General features: G+C 39.5%; 1 protein-coding gene across 4 annotated transcripts in view; it reads right to left on the bottom strand.

The window, feature by feature from the left end:
* cacna1bb (calcium voltage-gated channel subunit alpha1 Bb) overlaps nucleotides 1–21,733 on the bottom strand; it is a 188,101-nt gene that overhangs the window by 60,687 nt on the left and 105,681 nt on the right. For 2 of the 4 annotated variants that reach the window (XM_088071056.1, XM_088071055.1), the window contains exons 17-24: nucleotides 10,774–10,846; nucleotides 10,317–10,434; nucleotides 9,269–9,336; nucleotides 8,994–9,100; nucleotides 6,456–6,518; nucleotides 5,094–5,135; nucleotides 1,137–1,856; nucleotides 94–299 (exon numbers count right to left, since the gene is read on the bottom strand). In XM_088071056.1, coding sequence (XP_087927182.1) covers nucleotides 94–299; nucleotides 1,137–1,856; nucleotides 5,094–5,135; nucleotides 6,456–6,518; nucleotides 8,994–9,100; nucleotides 9,269–9,336; nucleotides 10,317–10,434; nucleotides 10,774–10,846 — 1,397 coding nt within the window. The remainder of the gene's footprint in view (nucleotides 1–93; nucleotides 300–1,136; nucleotides 1,857–5,093; nucleotides 5,136–6,455; nucleotides 6,519–8,993; nucleotides 9,101–9,268; nucleotides 9,337–10,316; nucleotides 10,435–10,773; nucleotides 10,847–21,733) is intronic. The other 2 variants (XM_088071057.1, XM_088071058.1) reach the window with 2 other exon arrangements.

Raw genomic sequence — 21,733 nt, forward strand, 5'->3', positions numbered from 1 at the left:
TACAAATAATGTCCGAAACTTCAAAAGCAAAACTTTTCCTTCAATCTTCCCAGTCCTTGCTCACTTGATGAGATAATGGCGTGCTGTACTCACTGGGTATGATGGTGGTTTCTCCCGGCGGGGCGGTGATGGTGACAGGGATGTGGATGGCATTGCTGTTGAGGCCGGCCTGGCTGGCCCTGGTGGAGTTCTTCTGGTTGTCAGCATCCTCTTGCTTCTCTCCAAGACTCAGGCTACTCCGCATCGGCTGCATCGGACTGGAGGCGAGGCCGTCCTCCTCAGCATCTGGCTGCCTCTCCCTGGGGGAAGAGATGTGTATCTTATCACAGGCATCATTATACTTTGCTCTCGGGGTGCTTCAAGCTTTTTCTGACAAATGAGATCCATACGAGAAAGTTTTCCGTCCTCCTGGGAAACAGACCGCAGCTTATGTGGCAAAAAAAAAATTCAACTTCTATCCAAACACAGTTATATGGTGTTTATGTATAACAGCAGACAGCGGCAAATTGTGTATTTTTCTGACTATAGCTGACACAGTGTCTTAGAATATGAAAGTTTAAAAAAAATCCTCTTGAGAATTAATTAAGCCCAGTCAGATACGGGCCAAATCAGAGAGCTGTCAAGCTGTAGATAGCTGTTTAGATGATGTTATGACATGCCACTGTTACGCCTATGAACAAATCTTCAAAACAGGCAATAAAGATAGAAAATGAAGCAAGATTCTGCAACTGCAGGTCTGTTTTATAACCTCAAATGTGTTCAGAAGTAACTTTTGGAGAGTTAACAAACACTTGATTTGATGATTCCAGATCAGCCAGCAATTGCAAATCACAAGTACAGTGATGGCAAATAAGTGCTAATAGACTGCTGTGTTTGTCCAATCAGACGCAGAAAGGATTGTTGTTAAAGGTGCAGTAACATAAGCCTTCTGTTCATTGAAAATGCAGAGCGATCTGAAACTGTAAAGTTTTTAAGAGTGCTGCTGCTTTTTGTATTCTGGTAATGTAATGCTGTACTTTTAAAAAACACTGTTTTGTACTCATACTAAGTGTGAATAGTTTAATGCAAAGGATAATAATTAATGTCACCAACAACATCAGAAACATTTTGATTTATAGATTATATGCAGTCTTTACCTGTGACTCTTGGTTCCATTTTTGTTTCTCTTACAGTCGTCTCCATCCAGTGTGGACTGAGCTCGGACCATACGGGAGCAGCGTCCCTTCCTCTCTCCGTTGCTATCCCCTCCTCCTCCTCCTCCCTTCCCCCTGCGTTCCCCCTGCGCTCCATTTGCTATCATCCCGTTTCCCTCCTTTGGTGGACGATGGGAGTGATGATGGCGATGCCCCCTTTCTTCTCCTCTGAAGTCATTGGCGTCCTCCTCAGGAGAGCCGGCCTGGTGATGGAGCCTGTGTCCTCCGTCACGGCTGTGGCTGCTGTCCCCCCTCCTCTCTTTCGCTTGGGCGCCATCCGTGTTGTGGTCTCTGCTCCGGCTGTGATGGGTGTGGTGCCTCCCTCCCCGGCCTTCACCTCCGTCCCTGCTCTCGCCGTTCCTGTCACGGTGCCGGTGATGCTTCCTGGTGTGCGAGTGGAAGTTATCGTCCCCCGCCTCCTCACGTCCTCCTTCAGAAGACCTGCTGGGTTTGTCGCCGTTCTTGGCCTCCACCACGAGAGGTCGGTCCAGGTGAGTCTTCATGTCAGGATGGAGGTGGAGGGCGGAGGACATCTGGAGGCGCTCCTCGGGGTCCAGCTCGTTGAACAGTGCCTCGCTGCTTGTCCTCATGTTGTGTCTCCTCAGCTGGTTGGTCCTCTGCTCCCACACGGACATGGCCTTCGCTGAGCGCTGCTGCTCCTTACTGCACACAGGAATCAAACCCACAGAAGACATCATGGGAGAAGGAAAAACAATAGTAACATTTTATATTCTCGACTTTATGAGTTATTTTTTTCATATGGAGTTCACTGTCTCATCCATAGCCACACAATCTTCCTCTAATAACACCACATTTTTCATTATCTAATCCTAATCCCATAACTGAGTGCAGTAAGTAAAAAACAGACACAAGCTGGTCTATGGATGCATCAGCACAGATGTTCACCATGGTAAAGCTTTCACTTACCATGCTTGAGGGTTATATGGAGAAAGTAGCTCAAATCCTCCATAGCAAAAAAAGTTTATGTGTTGCTTAGTTGTTATATTATCTTGTCATGACATGACCTGATTATGAGGTCTGTTTTTATTTCCAGTCATCTACACTGAGATCACTGAGATCTTCCCACATGTCAGGCAGAAAATGGAATCCTCTGGGATAAACTTTTAACCAAAATAATGAGAAGAATAAAAGTTTGACTGCATGAGGTGATTTTATTTAGGTGTTTTATACTGATTTCACCTGTGCCAACTGTGAGTTGTGCGGTAAATTCAAGTAATGTCAAGTAAGTTTTTAACGCGACTCTGAATGACTTACCCACTACTCCTTTGTTTGGATGTGGAAAAGGCCCCAAGACAAAATATCTCTCACAATATTTTTTCTAACTGGTGCTCAGTAAAGTAACGTTAGTTTTTCACGGTTCTTTCCTGCAACTAGATTGAACGCTATCAGATTTGTCCCAAGAAGGTGGATCATCAGGAGTATTTAGCACTGACTGGCTGGAAATGGGAAAGCATTACCTGAGTCCAAGTAAAATCACACCGCCCTTTTGTTAAGTGAGTTGCAAGTCGTTTTTGACTTGAGTCAAGTTGAGTGGCAGCAGCGTTTAACACATCACATTTTAAGGCTTCCTACTCAGTGAAGGTTCAAACGATTGATGTACAGCAAGCTTTCAATGGATTTCAGAAATGCATACATCAGCCTAAAGTTGGTTTAATATACTAAAGTGAACTACATTCTGTCAAAATGAAATGTTAATATATTTGATTCAGTGTAACAAATCTGAAACTATGCTGTTTAAATAGTAAAAGACATCACAGTTCAGTCTTTAAAACTAAAACATCTATTTTGTCCTTCCTAAACACTCCTCAGCACTAGTCTTAAGGCTTGAATTCACAGCATTTGGGTAGATTAAGTGGCCCTCGTTGCCCTTTAAAGCCCCTTTTGATTGTAAAAATAAATTCATAACTGATGGAACAACATTAATTGACTATTTCTGCTTGGTGTACCTGTTACATATGAGACTTTAAAGAAAGAGTCACATTTTTCTAACTACACAGGCATGCCCATATGCACACTGAAAGAGATAATGGTTGCTGTCCTTGCTCTTTATGTCCATACAGGCTACGGATAAGAGAAAAAACTAAACAAAATCCATAGTCTGTCTGTGCAAAAATGCATTCAAAAGTTTGATATTACAAGTCTTCAGAAGTCCGCGTTTAACAAATCAAGTGGGTATCTCCCAAAGTAAGTCTTTTAGCATGAAATTCCCTCTTTGTGTTCCAAAGACTGTTTGCTTGCTAAGCCACGGCAGATGGAATTTAGTACTAAAAATACCCACTCAGTCTGCTCAAGTCTCATATTAGCATCAGCTGAACTATAGAATTCATTTTTGCACAGTACCGTGGATTCTGTCCCTGTATTTAACACTGAAATTGCTTTAAGAAGAGATTTCTCTGCAGGGTGTAAGGAGAAGATGAACAATCAAAGCAAACAATAACTGGTTAATGTACATATGGGCGTGTGAGTGTTGTATAAAAATGAGAACTTATCTTTTAATAGGGCAACCATCTACCATGACAACCCTCATTACACTGCTAAATTAATTAGAGATGGTGCCGATAAGTCAGACAATCACAGGGGATATTAAAATGTCAGTTATCAAAATAAACGTGTCAGAACAAAACCAAAACCAACTGTCAGAGCCTGAGCGACAAAGGAACAACAAGGATGTGCCAGCACAAATGAAACCTATTGTATAGTACGTCTGTGTTTCCACAAGACAAAGTCAGGAGAAAAGCCAACATTACAGAGGATAAAAACAGCAAAAAGAATGTAACTGCAATCAGTAGGATGACAAATCTGCCTAAGTGATTTGGCGTGAGGCTTTCAACACTGCATATAGTTACTACACAGTCAATCTATGTAAAAATCACTATGTTATTAGTGACACTGCTTATAGGCAGGACATTCACTGTGCTTAAGCAGCCATTTTGGCTATTGTCAGGCCATTAAATGGCTATTATCAGTGGTTACTGGGAGAGAAGAGTGGTGCATACATCAAACAAACACAGGACTTTCACCCAGGAGAGAGGCTTTTGTGCCCCGTGTAAAACCAAACATCAAAGTTGAATTATCAACGGTTGATTTAACTGATGTACTATGATATTTTCCTACACCTAACCATGTAATGTTTAGCGCATTAACCCCGCAAAAGTGAAAGTAAAATGAAACTGTGGCAATTTTGTTAAGATGGATGTGCAAATGGACATTCAAATGGCCTAAACTAGCACCTCTCAACTAGCTAATGACCCAGAGGCAAAGGTGGACTCACCCCTTCCCCACTGGATATTACTCCTCTTCACTGGTGAAAAGTCTCTGCAAACTTTTTGTTGCTATCTTTACTCAGAAAGATTAGTTCAGCCGGTTAGTGCAAGCAAACACAGCAGCAGCATCTAATATCCGACACTGAGCCATTAAATGCCCTCCCTGCTGGTTAACGGGATGATTGGTTAAAAATTAGAAATTAGCAGCTATCAAAAGTTGTAACTGCCTGACATGTGATGCGGCACATCTCGCTAACTTTGCTGGCATGCAAGTCGACTGAAACTGATATTATCCTTAAATTCAGTTTGACTCATGTCATGTGTAAATGGAGCCAGTATGACCAACATGCTATGGGTGATGGTCATTCCTGGGATGTAACATTGTTAACAGGTCCCTGGGTTGAGAAGGAATATGGTCAGAGGTCACACTAACGGGTGAAATGTGATTTCTTTCTGAAGACATGAAAACAATCAAAAACACCATCAAAAATCCTTTGATGTGTCCGTATTTCCATCTACCATACGTGAAGGCATTGCATACTGCTTCTGCACAGTATGATTTATTTACATGGGGCTTTATGGGTTAGTTTAGTTTGCTCCATCTGGTCACCTGTACCTCAAGATTCGTCGGGCGGGGGAGGAGTAGACAGAATAACTCCTAAAAGACAGACAGAAGACACAGAGGACACAGGACAGGTATCCACAGACAGGTGAGCTATAGACAGGAAGTGTTAAATGTTCACAGAAAGGAAAGAGAGGGATGCTGAGACATTTTAAGAAAGCACATGTACATGGTGACAAACACACAAGAAGGGCGGTGTCTAAGAAATTACAGTCAGTTCTGGCAGTAAAATAGTGTCATCTCAAACAGGTGATGTTGTTAAATAAGCGTCTCTGGCCTTCCATCTGCACTTTCAATTGATTGAGACAACAGATCGCCGGGCAGCGGAGCAAACTTACAGCTGGAAGTTTAATTTTGGCCTCGGCTCTTATTGTCTTTTAAAGTGATGTCCTGGGGTCTGTGATAACAAACAGACTGGAAATGTCAAACTGCCTGCGGTGATGGCAACGCTCAGAGAAAATTAAACATTTATACACAAATTATTCACATCAGAGAGCGCAGAGAGGAAGATGAATTACTGTGGAGGCCAACGCAGAGGAGCTGCAGCCATCAACAAAGTACACAGCGGCTGGTTCAGACCAGAGTGTGTTTATGTATCAGCGATTTACGCTTAAAATTACACCCAGGCTGGCCTCATAGCTTCAACTGTGCTGTTATTGAGCTATTTACATGTAATTGTGTTTTTCTGCTCTGTGAGGCACTTTGTGATGGCTTGTTTTTTATATTATAATCAAAAATACATTTAACTGTACCAGCAATGAAGACATTTAGTTTTATGGAGGTCCAGAGGAGAAGAGGAGAGGATAAAAGAGAGGAGATGAGACAAGGGGAGGAGGAGAAACAGGAGAAGAGAGGAAAGAAGGAAGCAGTGCACACAAGAAAAGAGGAGGAAAGAGAAAATGAAGATAAGAAACGAGGAAAGGAGAGGATGGAAAGAAACGGAGAGGAGAGCAGATGATAACCAGAGAATAAATAGACAGGGACAGAAAAAGAGAGAAGAGGAAACAAAGAGAAGAAAGGAGAGCAACAAAGAAAAGTAGAGGGGAGGAGAGGAAAAGAGACAAAGAAGAGGAGAGAGAGAATATAAAGAGAAGAAACAATTTGAAAAAGGAGGACAGAAGATAAACACAGAGCTGATAAAAACAGAAAGAAGAGAGGAGAAAAACGAGTACATGAGAGGAGAGGAGAGCAACCATGAGAGGAGAGGGGAATAGAGGAGAGGAGACAAGGAAGGAAGGGGAGGAGAGGAGAGGAGAGGAGAGGAAAGGAGAGGAGAGGAGAGGAGAGGAGAGGAGAGGAAAGGAGAGGAAAGGAGAGGAGAGGAGGAGAATATTGTAACGGAGAGTGATAACTCACGGTGACTGAATGCTGTTGATGGACGACCTGCGAGAGATTGCATCTCGATTTTGCTTTACAAAACTGTACATGCAGAACAAAAACAAAAGGAAAATGAGACACAAATCCAAAGGGGACAGGTGGACTGTGTGTCTTTCAGTCTGTCCACCTGTCCCCTCCTGTCTTACAGTAAAGGACTAAATTGTGCAACTAATTCAATAACACAACAGCAACAAAAGCGTGTTCGTCAGCAGAGACATTTCTATAATGACAAAAAACTGAAACTGAAAACAGTTCAGGAGTTTCATTCCAAAACAAGAAAAGCACGAGTTACAACTATTGAAATGATCATTTAATAGTAAAAAAAAATAATGTAAGTGTTTTTAATATATTTTGATTGTAAATTGAGATTTTATTTTTAAAGGCTCTTGTAATTTTGTAATGAAACCCTGCATTTCTCTGAAACAGCACACGTAATGCACATAAAACAGTTCATTTAAAATAAAGGCAGTTGTTTGTGAGCTCACCCTGTTCAATGTACAAATTAAAATATTCTGACAAATGTGGGGAAAAAAAGCACAAAATCACATACGATAAGAGTGATGACAGTGAAAAGGGGAATGATTGAAAAAGTTAACCAGTGATTTTACAATCTTTGTTAACATATGTATTAGTTTGTTTTATATACATGGAGATACAAACTATTTTTTTTACTTATTAGGAGAGACCGGAGGCAATTGTAAAATTATTTGGTGTTGTTGTCTTTTGCCTGAGTTAAATGTTGTCAAAGGTTTTGTGATCTGAGGGATATTGTAATAATTTTGTATAATGTAATTTAAACACTTACATTATTATCAAACAGCATTTATCAAGTTTCAGGTCAGATATGTCGACCACCACTTTTACTCTGTCATATATTAGTAAGCTAATTAAAATTAGTTTTCTAAGTTGTATATACAGATGGACAGCATGACAGCCCCCCAAAAGTGAAGCCAAAACATCTTGATCGCCCCCTGGTGGCTGGCTGCAGGATAAGTCATAAACCCCGCCCCTTGCATGTTAGAATAGGACATGGACCGAACCAGAAAATTAAAGCTCATGCCAATAATGTTTTTTCCAAAGATGGTTTCTATCTTTCTCAGTCATTCTTATCACCCTGATTTATACTGAAGTGTTAGTTTTTTTTTTTGATATGTTTGGTTTTAATCTGTTTTTTGATGCTATAAAAAGGGTTAGAGGTCATGATTGATCAGATGTGTTCCTGATCAATAGCGCTGCTTGCAGTTAGGTGGATGGATGAATGAGTACTGTAGTAGTAGTAATGAGTACTCGAAACCACAAAGATCACTACTGCACAGACTCTGGCTCCAAATGATGTCACCAGTGCAAGATGACATGAGCTGCATCCAGGATATTTTGCCTTTATTTTTATAAAGTGGAAGGTATTATGGTTCGTGACAAATAATCTCTATAAAAAAAGTAATTTATGTAGTGCCATATGTAAAACTCAGATCTAGGCTGTGTTAGGAACAGCTGCTGCCACCGGCTCTTGATCACTTTGTACATTTGAACTGACCTACTTCTTACTGAAGATGACGGCAATTAAGGAGCAAGTGTGAACCACAGATAATCACTTTGTCGAATGAATAAAGGGCTGTGTGAAAATGCATGTCACACAAAGAGCTGCAGAGAGTTATACATCACACCATCAAATCTATCTGGAGTGAGTAAAATGTGCAGACAAGGTGCATTATCATTTTTTTTCTCACATTAACCGAGCAGACGGGTATAGATGGGCAGACTTTAACCTCCATTATTACATATCGCAGCTATAACTCACTGATGGGGATGAAAACGCTCCGTTTTATCACCAGCTTCCTCTTGACAAGACTCATAATTTCAGCGTTCATCTAGGCTCTAAAAATAGGTTGAATTTGGAGGCGCAATTAATTTTCGTGTTGACTCGAGACCCCACATCTGCCAGTCCCTGGCTTGTGGCGCAGAGGGGGCGGGCCAAAAGTTTTTGCATGACAGGAGCGATCTTGGTTTATAAAGACATCCCTGTCATTATCATATTAGAGAAGATGGTAACTTCTGACAGTGAAGATTAAGGTTTTCTTCTTTCTTGTTAAGGACTCATGTTGGATCTTTCCTAAAGTTTAACATTACTTTTTGCAACTAAATAAGGTATTTAAAGTTAGATGTCTTTAAGTGGGGAACAGGCATGTGTATGTGAAAATAATTAAAAAAGTAAAAAAGAAAGAACATAAAAACTGCAGATGGAAACTAACATGTATTGTCGACTGGAGCTTCGTTTATTGCTTCTACTATTGAAGAAGGTCGACATTGGGGTGTAATAAATGAAGCAACACCATGGGAGCACTCACACAGTGTGAATAAATGAGAAGTACTTCAAACACAGTGTGTATATACACAGACATTTCAGACTGAGAAGGAGGAACATACAGATGGACGACACACTAAAAGACAACGGGAAATTGACCTCCTGTGTTGGTGATCAGAGCTGCTGTCAGAGGAAAGAGATGCTATGAAACTTACGCAGTGATTGAGATGTTGGCAGCTGACATCGGGCTGACTTCCTTCACCTCTAAAGCCTTCTGCAGGGCGAGCTTCTTGTTGGCTGCCTCCTCCTGCTCCTCTTCATCCTTTAGCCAGTGAGAAAAAATCATGCTAACTGAAAATACAGTACATACTGAAACCCTCTGCACATGCAGGGCTTTTGTCAGGTGTTGGTGTTTCACTGTGAAGTACCAAAAATGACAACATAAAAACTTTTATGTTGTGTTCATGTGTCTTTAAAAGACCCAGCCTACCTTTGTCAGCTCTTGTGCATTTGCGAGGTTATCGACAGCGATAGCCAAGAAGACATTCAGGAGGGTGTCTGAATAACAACAGGACTCAGGAAAAGTGCAGATTTACAGTATGCATGTTTATCCTGTGATGAAATACGCAATGATTTTTAAAATGGTGATTTGGTGGATCAGTCAGACCAGTTGTTTTCTTCAGAGCAGAATACTGAAAATTGCAGCTGATTGTGAACATTTATCAAGAGACTGAGAATAACACAGTCCTAACTACAGTTCTAATAAGAAATTGATTATTGAAATTGTCTGTGGGGCCCCAGGACCTGAATCTCTGAAGTCATTTTCAGTATTTTTTGGGGGGAAAGTAAATCAAATGACCACAAAGAGATACAAAATAACTATAAGGAGACACAAAATTACCACAAAAAAAGGCAAAAGGGTCACAAGGAGAAACAAACAGTAATACGTTTTTCAATGTTTTTGAAAAAAATCTGGTTCAGATTTTAAAGGGTAAAATAAATGTTGGACTACTGCTACCCTGTGACAAAAATATCCTTTATATCAATATCAATAACCCTTGCACTGGAGATATTGTATCTTACCAACCTAAAGTAAGCTTGCCATGGGCTCTCTATCCATCCAGGAAAAACCCTCCTCAAGATGAAGGTTTTCAGCAACAAACTGATGAACAAAACTGTCAGTATGTTGTTTGTGTGTCCAATACTCTTTTTAAATGGCGTGTAATGACAACTGCGGCTGCTTGTAGGGTGTTAAACTTTCAGGTTGTTTCCCAGATCCATAAAAATTCAAGATATTTTAGCAATTTTACCTGAAACTGGGGAATCTAAGATCTGAATATTAAAAGTTCCAAAATTAAGTACACTCAATAAGGAGAAATTTTCAGACCAAATTCTCCCTCAAGGCAAAGTAAAAAATAAATCTCAAAGCTGATCACACCTGGAAAAAATGAAAAACCATTTTCAACCTAAAACCGTTTTCACCTTTTGATCCCACTTCGTCTGACTGAATGCAATTTTAATTATGCCAAAGAGGATACAGTTTCCAAAAAGAGTGAGGACGATGAAGTAGACGGAGGAGAACATGCCGCGGCGAACTCCTCCTTGAGACTCGATCCCGTGGTACATGACAGCGTTCCAGTCCTCGCCAGTCAGAATCTGAGGAAGAAAAGAGAGTTTGAACAACACAGAGGACACGGCGGCTTGTAAAGCCCCGTGCAAATCTCACCAAGTGTAGAATTAAATTACTTTACAGAGTGAAGGGTTATGAGCACAGACTAATTGAAGGATTATCAGCGAGCTCATTAGGGGACAGAAGGTACACAGACCAGTCATTCGCTCTAATTAAAATGGCTGATAACAATCTTTCTTTTTCCATGAAGTCAATATTCTCTCTTATTCAGATGGTGTGAAGTGCACCTTATGTGTGTGTATGTGTGTGTGTGTGTGTGTGTGTGTGTTAGTGTGAGTGTGCAGGTGTGTGTAGAGGAATCCTACCTGGAACACAGTGAGGATGGCTGCTGGGAAGGTATCAAAGTTTGTTGTTGGCGTCTCCTCTTCAAAGTTAAACCTAAAAGAATCAGAACATTATTTCAAAGAGAGGAAAAGGTAAAATAAAACTGTAGTCCCAGTCAGATCTTAATGGCATCTACCTGCAGTTCAGGAGAAGACACAGAGAAAAGTGCATTTATTTATTTTAAAAATGAAGAAACCACTTGGGTTAAAAGTGTTAGAGGCTTGTTGCTGAAAGGTTACTTTTAAGTTATTTCAGCTTGGATCTTATTTTTGTAGTTTTGTCTATTATTCCTACCAGCGATAATAATACCAGGGTAGAAGCAGCAAAGTACTCATGTTACTGTAATTTATTTCCAAAATTCTGTAATTTTACTGAAGTATTTTTCATTTCGAGTTTGCACATCACTACATTTCACATCATTATTGTATTTCAGCATAGGCTGAAAAAGGTTCCATTTACCATGATTAGTCACTGATTTAATGCAGCACCCCATGAGCATACTAAAAAACCTAAATCAGCCACACCCACAGTGTTGTATAACTAAAAGCCTGGGCAGGGATGCATTGTAGGAGCAGGATTCTGGGCTTAAAGATAGTATCCACTCACTTAGATGAAAACTGCTCACAGAGCACATAAGCCAAAAAAGTTTCTCCTTTCACGTCGTGTTTCTCCCACTTTTTTAATTGTTGGTCATTTTTGTTGACTCATCTTTTTCATGTTTAATTCCAATAAAGCTACAGTGAGGAGGCAGTTTCTTTCTTTTTGTTGATCTGCTGTATGCACAGGTGGCAAAGAGCCCACCACTAAAAAAATTAATCTATTGTTGGACATAAGACTCTGTGGTGATGCTGTTTTGCTCGTGCATCTTGATATGTTAATGTACCATATTTTAGCCTAACGGTATTTTTTACTTAAATAGCTCAAAAATATAGCATTATCATCATTACACAGTCTCCATTTCTAGCTGTAAATTAAAATATAATGCAGTAATATTTACTTTGACTACAATTAAACTGCAGCTGGGTATCATTTTAAAAAATACAATACTAGTGCCAACACCAGTAAGTTTGTGTTAGCTTGTGCTACCAACGCAGATGTTGAACTCATCTTTTAAGTGTGATTACGGAGACAGCAGCAATATAAAGTTTGATTATTTGTTGATCAGCAGGGACCAACCCCTGGTGCAAAAAGGATCAAATGCAGGCATCATTTTACTGACGACCTTTCAATACTACATAGTATTGGGTAATTTCGGTTGATACCTTGCAGTTATTGAGTACCACTACCCAGCCCTAATTCTAACTGCTAATATCATAAAGTATGTTTCTGAACTGTAAAGTAGTTAGTAGACAATTTTACATGTGCGCTCACAGTTTTACATCAAATTAGAGTGGTTTATATAATCTGCCAGAATTGCTGTGCTGTCCGATCATCTGACTGCTGGTTTTTCTTGGATTTGTTGATGCCAGATCAAAACAGTTAACGCTGTGAGTACAATGTTATCAAAATGGTTAGAAATTATGGAAAAAACCCAAGTTTTAGAAAAACTGAGTTATTCTCGAATAATCAAAAGCCCAACCCAAAACTAACCTTTACTCTAAAACCATCAGCACATGTCTAAAATTCACATCAGTCCTCACAGACAGAAGTAGAACACAAGAACATCAGAGCGGCTTTTTTTCAGGTTCCTTCACAGCTTCAGGTAGAAACTAATATATTCACAGATGAAGGGAATTGTCTTGTATTGATAATGGATGAGACAAAGGGAGAGGGAGAGAAACATGCAGTAGCAGGAAACACCAGGGAGCCACGGCTCCAACTTTCAAGTCCAAAACACACTGCCTCTGCAGCTCAGCGCTGCCTCATGTGACAAGTGTCATATGCACAAAAAAAGAAGGCACTGTGATGAAGCATGTCAACAAACCCACAGGGAATATTAACCCTCTAATATCATACAAATACAGTAAATCTGGAGTGATGCCTGGATTGAGGAAGTTTTTCTTCTTTTGGTTGATTCCCTACAAGAGCCGATTTCCGCTTACCAGGAAAGGTCTTTCTTAATTTTTTTTTAATATTCATAACATTGAGAATATTGGTTACACATGGGAATCTGGGGATCTGAGTTTCTCCATGTCCGCTGTGACAGCTACATCACCACAGAAGACGACGTGCTAGCTGACAAGTGAGGAAAATCAAAGTAGCCTGGATATTTCAGCCAAAGGAGCAAATCTGAAAAAAAAAAATGATTTCCAGAGTGTCAGTGTTTCAGCACCTTAAAACTACAGCTGTGTGTCTGAAGCGGGTTCATGTGGAGTATCAAACAGACAGCAGTCTTGACACATCCTACAGTGCCAGTATGTTTTGGGCTCAACACACTAGCACTCCTAAATGAAAAGCTGAACACACTTCAACACAAGGAAAAGACAGTGACAGAAAACACAATGTTAGAAAAACCCAATGAAGAGTTAATGAATGAATGAATTGAGGGAGATTTTATCTCTGCAATGTGAAAGGCTTGAATTATGATGTTAGTGTCATCTTTTTCATCTTTTTTCAAACAACTTGGAAAACTACTAACAAAACAAATACTGGAAGACAGGACTAATTGATTCAAAGATAAATGAAATATTCTACCAGATTAGACCAGATACAGCCATCTAAACCCAAAACTCCTGGTCTTATACAAAACTAAAACACTTTTGGTATTTGGGTATTAAGCTCACTATAATCGCACAGATATATGGCAGCACATATAAAGATTTTTTTTGTGTTAATTTGGGATTTTTCTTTAAAGTTAATGGTAGGGTCCAACCTATTCACACATGCACACTTTCTACAAACAAGATCAAAATCTTTTCAGAAAAACCCCAAATGACCCAACAAACCTGCCAAAACCTGAATCCGTGGTCTTGAAACTGAAGAAGACAACGAGAAAATGACACAAGAATGTGTAAGGATGGGTTGGTCATTTAACTAAAAACTGATGATCATTGATTATTTTAAGAGTGAGTTCATCTTGTAAAGAGGCATGAACAAGAAACATTTGGGGCTGCACAGAAGGAGGAAATATCAAAAAATTGAGACAAAAGTCATTAACTGGGGTGTGAGATTCGTATGTGGGCTTTGTTTTTGTGAGGCAATGCTACCTTGCACAAATGTAAATACATTATTTTTTGTTGTAATGTGGCCACCAAAACCCTGGTGCAATAGTGCTGCCATTGGGAGGAACAATTTATCAGTACGTGTGGTTGTCAAACCACTTTTCCCCCCTAGTATTATATTGCTCGGCTACTTTGGACATTTTTTTAAAAAAAAAGAGGGAGATTGTTTTGTTTAGAATAAAACTAAACAACATCGAAAGATACATGTTGCAATTAAGAGAGTGTAAAAATTAGTAAATGAGCAAGCAGAGAGGTCTAATCAATCAGCTAAGCAAAATACGTATATAGTTGATATAGTGAGCTAAAAGTAATGACTTTACAGTTTTACTGGTAAGCCAAAAGTAATAGATAAATGGTATAGATATTGTGAGCTGAAAGCACTTGAATAAATGGTTTAAACAGATTAAATAACTAATGTTAATAACGATACATACATGAATAAACCAAACCAACCTAGAAACGAGTAACTGGATCAGTTGTACGAAAACATCGTTTCTTCATATAGTTGACAGTAGCAAACAACATCCATCCGCATTAATATAAACACAAATGAACACATTTGGAACATAATGTTGATGTCGGGGTACTGCTGAGTTCGTCTGACAGGGCTGTGGGAGTATCTCAATGACAATCTCAGCTGTGTCCCAATTTTCCTTCCAGGGTAAATTTAGGTTATTGTAGCTTTCAGCCTTTTGCCATCAGTAATGGGGTACCGCAGGGGTCTATTCTTGACCGACTACTATTAACATAATGCACATCATTCCTCCTAATCAGTACATTTAAGTCTACTTTTATGCAGATGACACTATTATGTACGTCACTAATTCTACTCACATCTTGGGTCTCTGTCCAGCCTGCATTTGACGCTAGAAATACAAGAATTTGGCTTCAGGGTTGTCTTTTAAGATTCCCATCTAACCTTTTATGAGGACATTTAAAGATTAAATTGGGCTTATTAACTGAAAAACTAAGGGCTGTCTGTCTTTTTTAAAAAGCTGAACTTTTGTTCAGTCAAAGTTCATGTCTGTGCTTGGCTATGGAGACATCCTGTACTGTGTTGCTGGCTCGTCATCACTTAGATCCAGTCAGTGCTATGACAACTGTTATACTCATCAGTGATTTCTAATCCAAAGTTACTAAAGAAAGTTATCAACACCACCCTTCTGTGAGCTATTTCACAATAGAGGAAACTGTCTGGCGCAAATGCCAAACAGGCATAGAAATAAAAAATATGACAGTATGTGCACCTTAAAAAAAAAAAGAAAGAAATAATTTGGTTGGCAAAAATGCTCAGAATGTTCCATGCACCGTCACAAAAATAGAGCCCACTGAATCCTTAATAAACAAGGACATGAGCACTGCTTACATGCTTGACATATTTGGTCTCAATTTAGCACCTGGTGACAGTCAAACCACATCAAATATGAACATTTGGTTCAATCTTAAAAAAACCTTTGGACATCAAGGTGGATATGTTTGAGTAACATCTTCACAGAATGAATAATCACAATACAGTTGACATTGCACAACAAAGTTAAAGAATACGCATGTGGCTTTTATATGTGTTTGCAAAATGCAAATTATAAATATTGACCAACAAAAAGCAAGGGTACACATTTTGAATTGAAAGGTCATCATTATTCCTGCTGTATGTAAAGAATGAAATGTCTTTACTCTTCTGTGAACAAACACATAATTAAAATCATGTGATAACGCAGTCAGAGGAGTAGGAGGGGACAAAATATGTGTGAGGACAAGAGAAAAGCATGCAAAGGAAGAAGAAAGGTCTGTAAGAATGAGGAAAGGAAGTGGAGCACAGCGTTACCACAGCGACCGTCTGCACAAATGACAGCTGGTTTCTCCTCAGGGCAGATCCTGTGATATATGTTCATGTGTGTCTGTGTGTCTACTGTATGTATGTGCGTAATATATCCTGACCGACGCAGGATTTCTGAGGCTGATACTGATATCGATGTTTGAGAATAACAAAAATTAAGCCACAGAACAAAAACATTTTGTGATGAAGATCTGTGTGAAAAACAAGATGTTCTACAGTTGAGTGATAAACCTGTAACCAAAAACAGTGTTTTAAACAGGAAACTACGATTTTGAGTAACACGAAATATACTGAATTTTGTTAAAATAAAGGTTAAATGAAAGAATTGTTGGTCAAGTATAAGGAAATGCTCCCAATTGCCAGTGTTGCTCTGTGATTCATTTTTGCATATTACTGATAACACAGCCAAAAGAATGTGGACACCCATCTAAATTTTCACTTTTGGTGTAGATTTGTTTCTTAAGGTTTGGGCCTCTTGATAAATTAAATTAAATTAAATTAAATTATTAAATTATTGATAAGGGAACCAGGGCGACCTTTCAGAAAAACATCCGCTCTCTTTGTCTTAATGCCCCCCTCAATGCTCATGATGACATTTCAAACAACAGTGTGCTTCCAATTTTGTAGCTTATTTCCTGTCATAATGACGACGCCCACATGAACAAAACCAGCTCCATGAAAAGAAGTTGTTTTCCCAGTCTGGTGTGGAGAAACTCGACTGGCCTGCAGAGTCCTGACCTCAACCCCATTCAACACCTCTTGGAATAACCGTCAGCCCCACCTTATTAACTAATGTCAGTGCTGGACCTCCCTAATGTTCCTGTGGCTAAATGGAAGCAAATCCTGCTAGGCCCAGAAATCCTGCAGAAAGCCTTTCAAGAAATGTGAAGGTAGTTGTAGCAGATGATTTTGCACAATCACACCTATCTGTAATGCCCCTCATGCTTGTGACCATGTGATGAATGACTGGAAATTCACTATCGTCCAATATTAACTAGCATGTATCAGTCTGTACTGTACATGCATGAGGGAGATGGGGGTAGTAGGAGTGAGAGAGAGAGAGAGAGAGAGCGAGAGAGAGAGTGGAGAGGGGGGAGGGGTAACTAATTCAATAGGCCTCTCCCTTGGTATGTCATCATATTCTCCCTTCATCTACCTTTGTCCCTCTCTCCCTAATTACTGCATCCTCCATTAGTCATCCCCCTCTCCATTGCTCATCCCTCCATCATTTTCTCCATTTCACCTCCGCCCCTCCTTTCCTGCCTTTCTTTCCCCCATGCTCCCTACCATCTCCTCCTCTTTTATTCCTTCCTCTCCCTTTTTCCTTGAAGATTAGCGTCCCCAGTACAGGGAGCAGCGACGGTGGTTTGCTGCTGCGCCTGTGTGCACCGACCTCTGTTTACTCCGATAATAGGGATTGGGAGCGTGCTGCTCGGCTTCCGCACAACATCCGCAGGGACTTCATTAAATCAATCCTGAACAAGAATCATGTGAGGCCAAACTCCCCACAAGCTTGTGCCCTAACCCCCGCCTCCACTTCTAATCCTTCAGACAATAGCAGCAGGTTTACATTGTATAGGTGAATAAAACACACGTCTCAGAGAACACACAGGCCAGTGGACTGGAGATAACGGCTGTATGATATTGAAAAAAAAAAAGAGTTAAGCATTGGAACTAAATCAGGACACACATGACATCCTGCAGCCTCGTGAGATGGCAAGAAATGAAACTGGCTTTTATTATATGAGGAAAGGGCTAAATACAAAGAGGCACTGTGGACCACATACTAGGGCTGCAGCCTATCTGTCCTTGCTGGAGGTTTTTGTGATTATCACAACAAAAAATGGCTCAAACTGCAGCAACTTCACCAAACATTGCTAAGATCTGAAAATTTGCTTGTACTTTTTTTTTCCAATAAACTGTTGACATTTAAAATGTCACATCATGTATGAATATATATGTTTCAATTTTCATAGAACGCAAAGAGTAGTGAAGGATCTGAAGCATTTCTGGTGCGCTTTTTTTGGTGTGAGTGTATGGGTATGTGCTTTTTTTGTTATTGTAATTTGTGTGAGAACTTCTTGAGTGGAGCAGTCTGAGGATGCAAAAAGAATTTCAGTGTAAACTGATCATTAAGTCGTATCATTTCGTATCGTATTGCATCGTGTCGTATCACATCATCTTGGGTAGTATCGCATTGTATCGCATCGCACCATATCGCATCATATTGCATCGTATCATATCATATCGTATTGTTAGCTGATCGCTTATGCAATTTGCTGGTCAGGTAGCAAGCTGCACAGGCAATGTGGCTTTTTTTAATGTATTCAGATGCCGGTCCAGTTTGTGCCAGAGTGCATTTTTGGAGTGATTATTAAACATTGCACTCAACATGTGTGACTGAGAGAGAGAGAGAGAGAGAGAGAGAGAGAGAGAGAGAGAGAGAGAGAGAGAGAGAGAGATGCTGCTCCAAAAACAGAAAATCAACATGTTGCAGCAAATTCTGATATTATAGCAGGCTGCCGAAAATAAATAGAGGTGTGGCAAACCCTGGCTTTAGACCTAGACCTTAGAACGAATACGTTGCACCGAACCTGCACACTACAGATGACCTAAGCTGAAAATATAACATGCCGTCTCTCCTGTGTCTGACAAAGTGACGAGTCAGATCTGCACCTTTAAGACTGAAAGCTACAAAACAGCAACCAGAAAAATTCATTATTCTATTACAGTAAATCCTGAATGTTTCCTTTGAGCTTATCACATATTTTTTTCCTAACAGTCGGTGATGTCCTGTGAGCCTCAGCAGGGAGACGGTCCGCTGCCTCAAGCTGTTTATCTTTCAATTCTCACAATTTTACCAGGAGATTACTTTTGGTGTTTTGAGAGCAGGAACATAATCTCTGAGCCAAAAATAAAATCGGGTATTTACAAAGCATTTCTACTTTCTCTTCGTCTTCTTAACAAGCCATTTAATCTTCTATTTAAGGTTGAGTGCCTATTTTTTTTCATTAAACTATTCAAATTATCTAAAATAAAAGTGACATTATCTGCAAGCACAAAAACAGTGGGGTGCCTATTTTTTTTCATACTCATACTGATTCTTGACTCAAGAAATTAAATTATCTGACACCCTGTGTACATTTTTAGACTTTAAGATGAAAATGTAGACCTCAAACATGCATGGATGTTAGTGCGGCCGTTATTAGCAGAGCACAGCGTGCCTGCTCTCATGTGCTCGGCTGGCTGGGAGCACCATGTGGACGTCAGACTCATCTCACACTTGTCCATCAGCAGAGACTAATGCCAGGCTAATGATGGCGCAGACTGATGTAAGGCTCGGCGTCATGGCAACAGCCTGCTGCTTTACAGACATCCAGTTGTGGTGTTTGTGAAGGCCTTCAGTCCCAGGAGACGTGACTTCATGTGAAAGTGGCATTTCATCTGAGAGTGTGCGCTACCTGCCACAGCGGTGACGATAATAACACACACTGGTGACCGAACACTTAAACCACCTGAGGTCAACGCTTTCAATAAAGTTTTATTTTTAATCGAGTGACTCATCGAATCAAGTGCAGATTCTCACCTTTGAAAGGCTCAGTGTGTAGAAACACATCTATTATCTCAAAATATCTTGTTGAAAATGGGGCGTATAGTCACATCACATTAATGCAACTTTTTACACATTTTTTAATTACTGTTTCACATTAAAGAAATTGAATAAAACGGACTATAGAGGCAAATTAAAACTCTCAGTACATTTATGAAGCTTGGCTGCACAGGCACAATTACATAAACAGTGAGTGTTTTTCTATAAATGAATTCCAGCACCAATAACTGGCAGTCAAACCTCCCTTAGAAGAGCTTAAGAATCCTTAATCTCATATTGATGTCAAATTTCCTTTCATCTGCATGATTAGGTAATTTATTTTTTCAGCAATCCTTAACCCTGAAATGGGCAGACACATGTAAATATTTTTTGGAAAAATCAGATGACTGCTATTTTCTAATGTTTCTAGACTAAAATTACAGAATTTTATGTTCTTTTTTTTTTTTTTTTTAAATATGACCTTTAGTTTTCCAAATTACAAACTCTATCTCCCAAAAAAACCCATTGCCCATTTAGAATAGAAATTTAACACTTTCCCCTTTTTAAAATAATAATAATAATAATAATAATATTGATGTGAAAACTTTTTAAACATTGTATAAACAATTAATTAGCTATTTTCTGTTATTTTGCATATAAAATTGTTAACATGGTTAGACCCTTTAATGCAAAAGCAGACAGAGGCCATAAACTACATTCAGTGCTTCACATAGGTCTTTGAATTCCTTAATATTATCCATTAAAGTTACTGATTACAACTTATTCATAAAAGGGTCATAGCTCAACAACCAATGCTGTAGTCTGACAGTCTCAAACTACTTAATAAACCATTATGTTTCAGTGGAGGAGTCTCTCAGATACTTCGGCAAAACTCGACAATAACTTAAACTTCAATCAGTCTACCATGGACGTTTACAAGCATTGTCGACAGAGACTTACAGACACCCATAAATTTAATCACGAATGTGTCCAAACCCATCTTCTGCCGTAGCATTACTGAGCCAGTTCTTCTGGACAGTTCCATCTGCTTTGTCCATATGCTACAGTCACGATTAAGAATAAACTCTTAAGGATAACTCATTTAGCAAGCAAACTTTGAGTTATTCCTTCCTTCAGCCTATCATGTTGTGTCTCATCCCTGATCCACAAAGCACTCACGGTCACACATGACCCAAATCATCCTACCCCCACCCCCCACCCCCTTCCTTCTGGACACAGGTATAGACTAACCATTTCAGCAAAATCTCTGTTCCTGCAGCCATACCTGCAGTAAATGATTTACCTCCTCTTGATTTTACAAGAAATCCAGTCTGTGGTGGGTTGATTGCCAATCCATGTTTTTGACCCTCCCACCTACCTACCTACCTACATGTCTCTTTTATGCCACCTTTGAACAAGCTCAAATTCATTCATACACATTTATGACACAACTTTCCATTTTCTATTGCTATGACAAAAAACTCCTTCAAACAATGATAGGCTAATTGTTTCTTCTAAAAATTGCATTTTAATTGATTGCACTGAACACATCATGAAAAACATTATCAAGCATCATATCTCTATTTTTCTATCTATCTATCTATCTATCTATTGATCAATCTTGATTACACACATTAAGTTTGGTTTAAACCAGTTTATGGGAAAACCATCAAGCTATTTCCTTGCACTCTGAGACCTTTGTGCTGCACGTCTGTATCTTTAAAACGTGAAAGAAAGCAGTAAGTTTGGTGATGTTGTGCAGAGGACTGATATGATTGGTGAAACTCAGAGGAAACTACGATGATTGGTCAACTTTTCTGAGAAGTTACTGTAATAAGAAAAAAGAAAGGGCACTTCAAAATAAAAGCTCTGTGCCAAAAAAACACCATACTATAGAATTAAGTGTGTTTTTTATTAACTTGACATGTTCATGAGTTGAGGTCTACTTAGAATGGACCCGAGTCTCACTGTTGGACTGCGGCCCATCAGATGGGAACCACTTATCTAGGGCACAGCTTCTGGGAATCCTAACAAATAAACTTCCTTTTCTTATCTGTATGTCTTCTCTATCTTGGTTTGTTTTCTCTCACAGATCTTCATTTCTGATGATGTTTGGCCAATGTTTCTTCAAGATAGTTCTTAGGAACTTGTTGACGAAGGTCTGGACTTTTGGGGGGGAATTATTTTGTTTTCCTCAGTGCTTCTGAACCACATAAACAGAGCAGCACTGATTTAACGCTGGTGTTGAATATCAGGAGTGTTTTGGCGTATTTCCTTTGGGTTCCAGATGGGCTTCAGTGCAACAAAAGCTGTTCTAGGCTTTCCAATTTGGGCTTGAATTTTTTTTGTGTCTG

The sequence above is a fragment of the Plectropomus leopardus genome, chromosome 20 (assembly GCF_026936395.1).
Source record: "Plectropomus leopardus strain MGB_pleo_1.0 chromosome 20, ASM2693639v1, whole genome shotgun sequence".
Lineage (NCBI taxonomy): Eukaryota > Metazoa > Chordata > Actinopteri > Perciformes > Serranidae > Plectropomus > Plectropomus leopardus.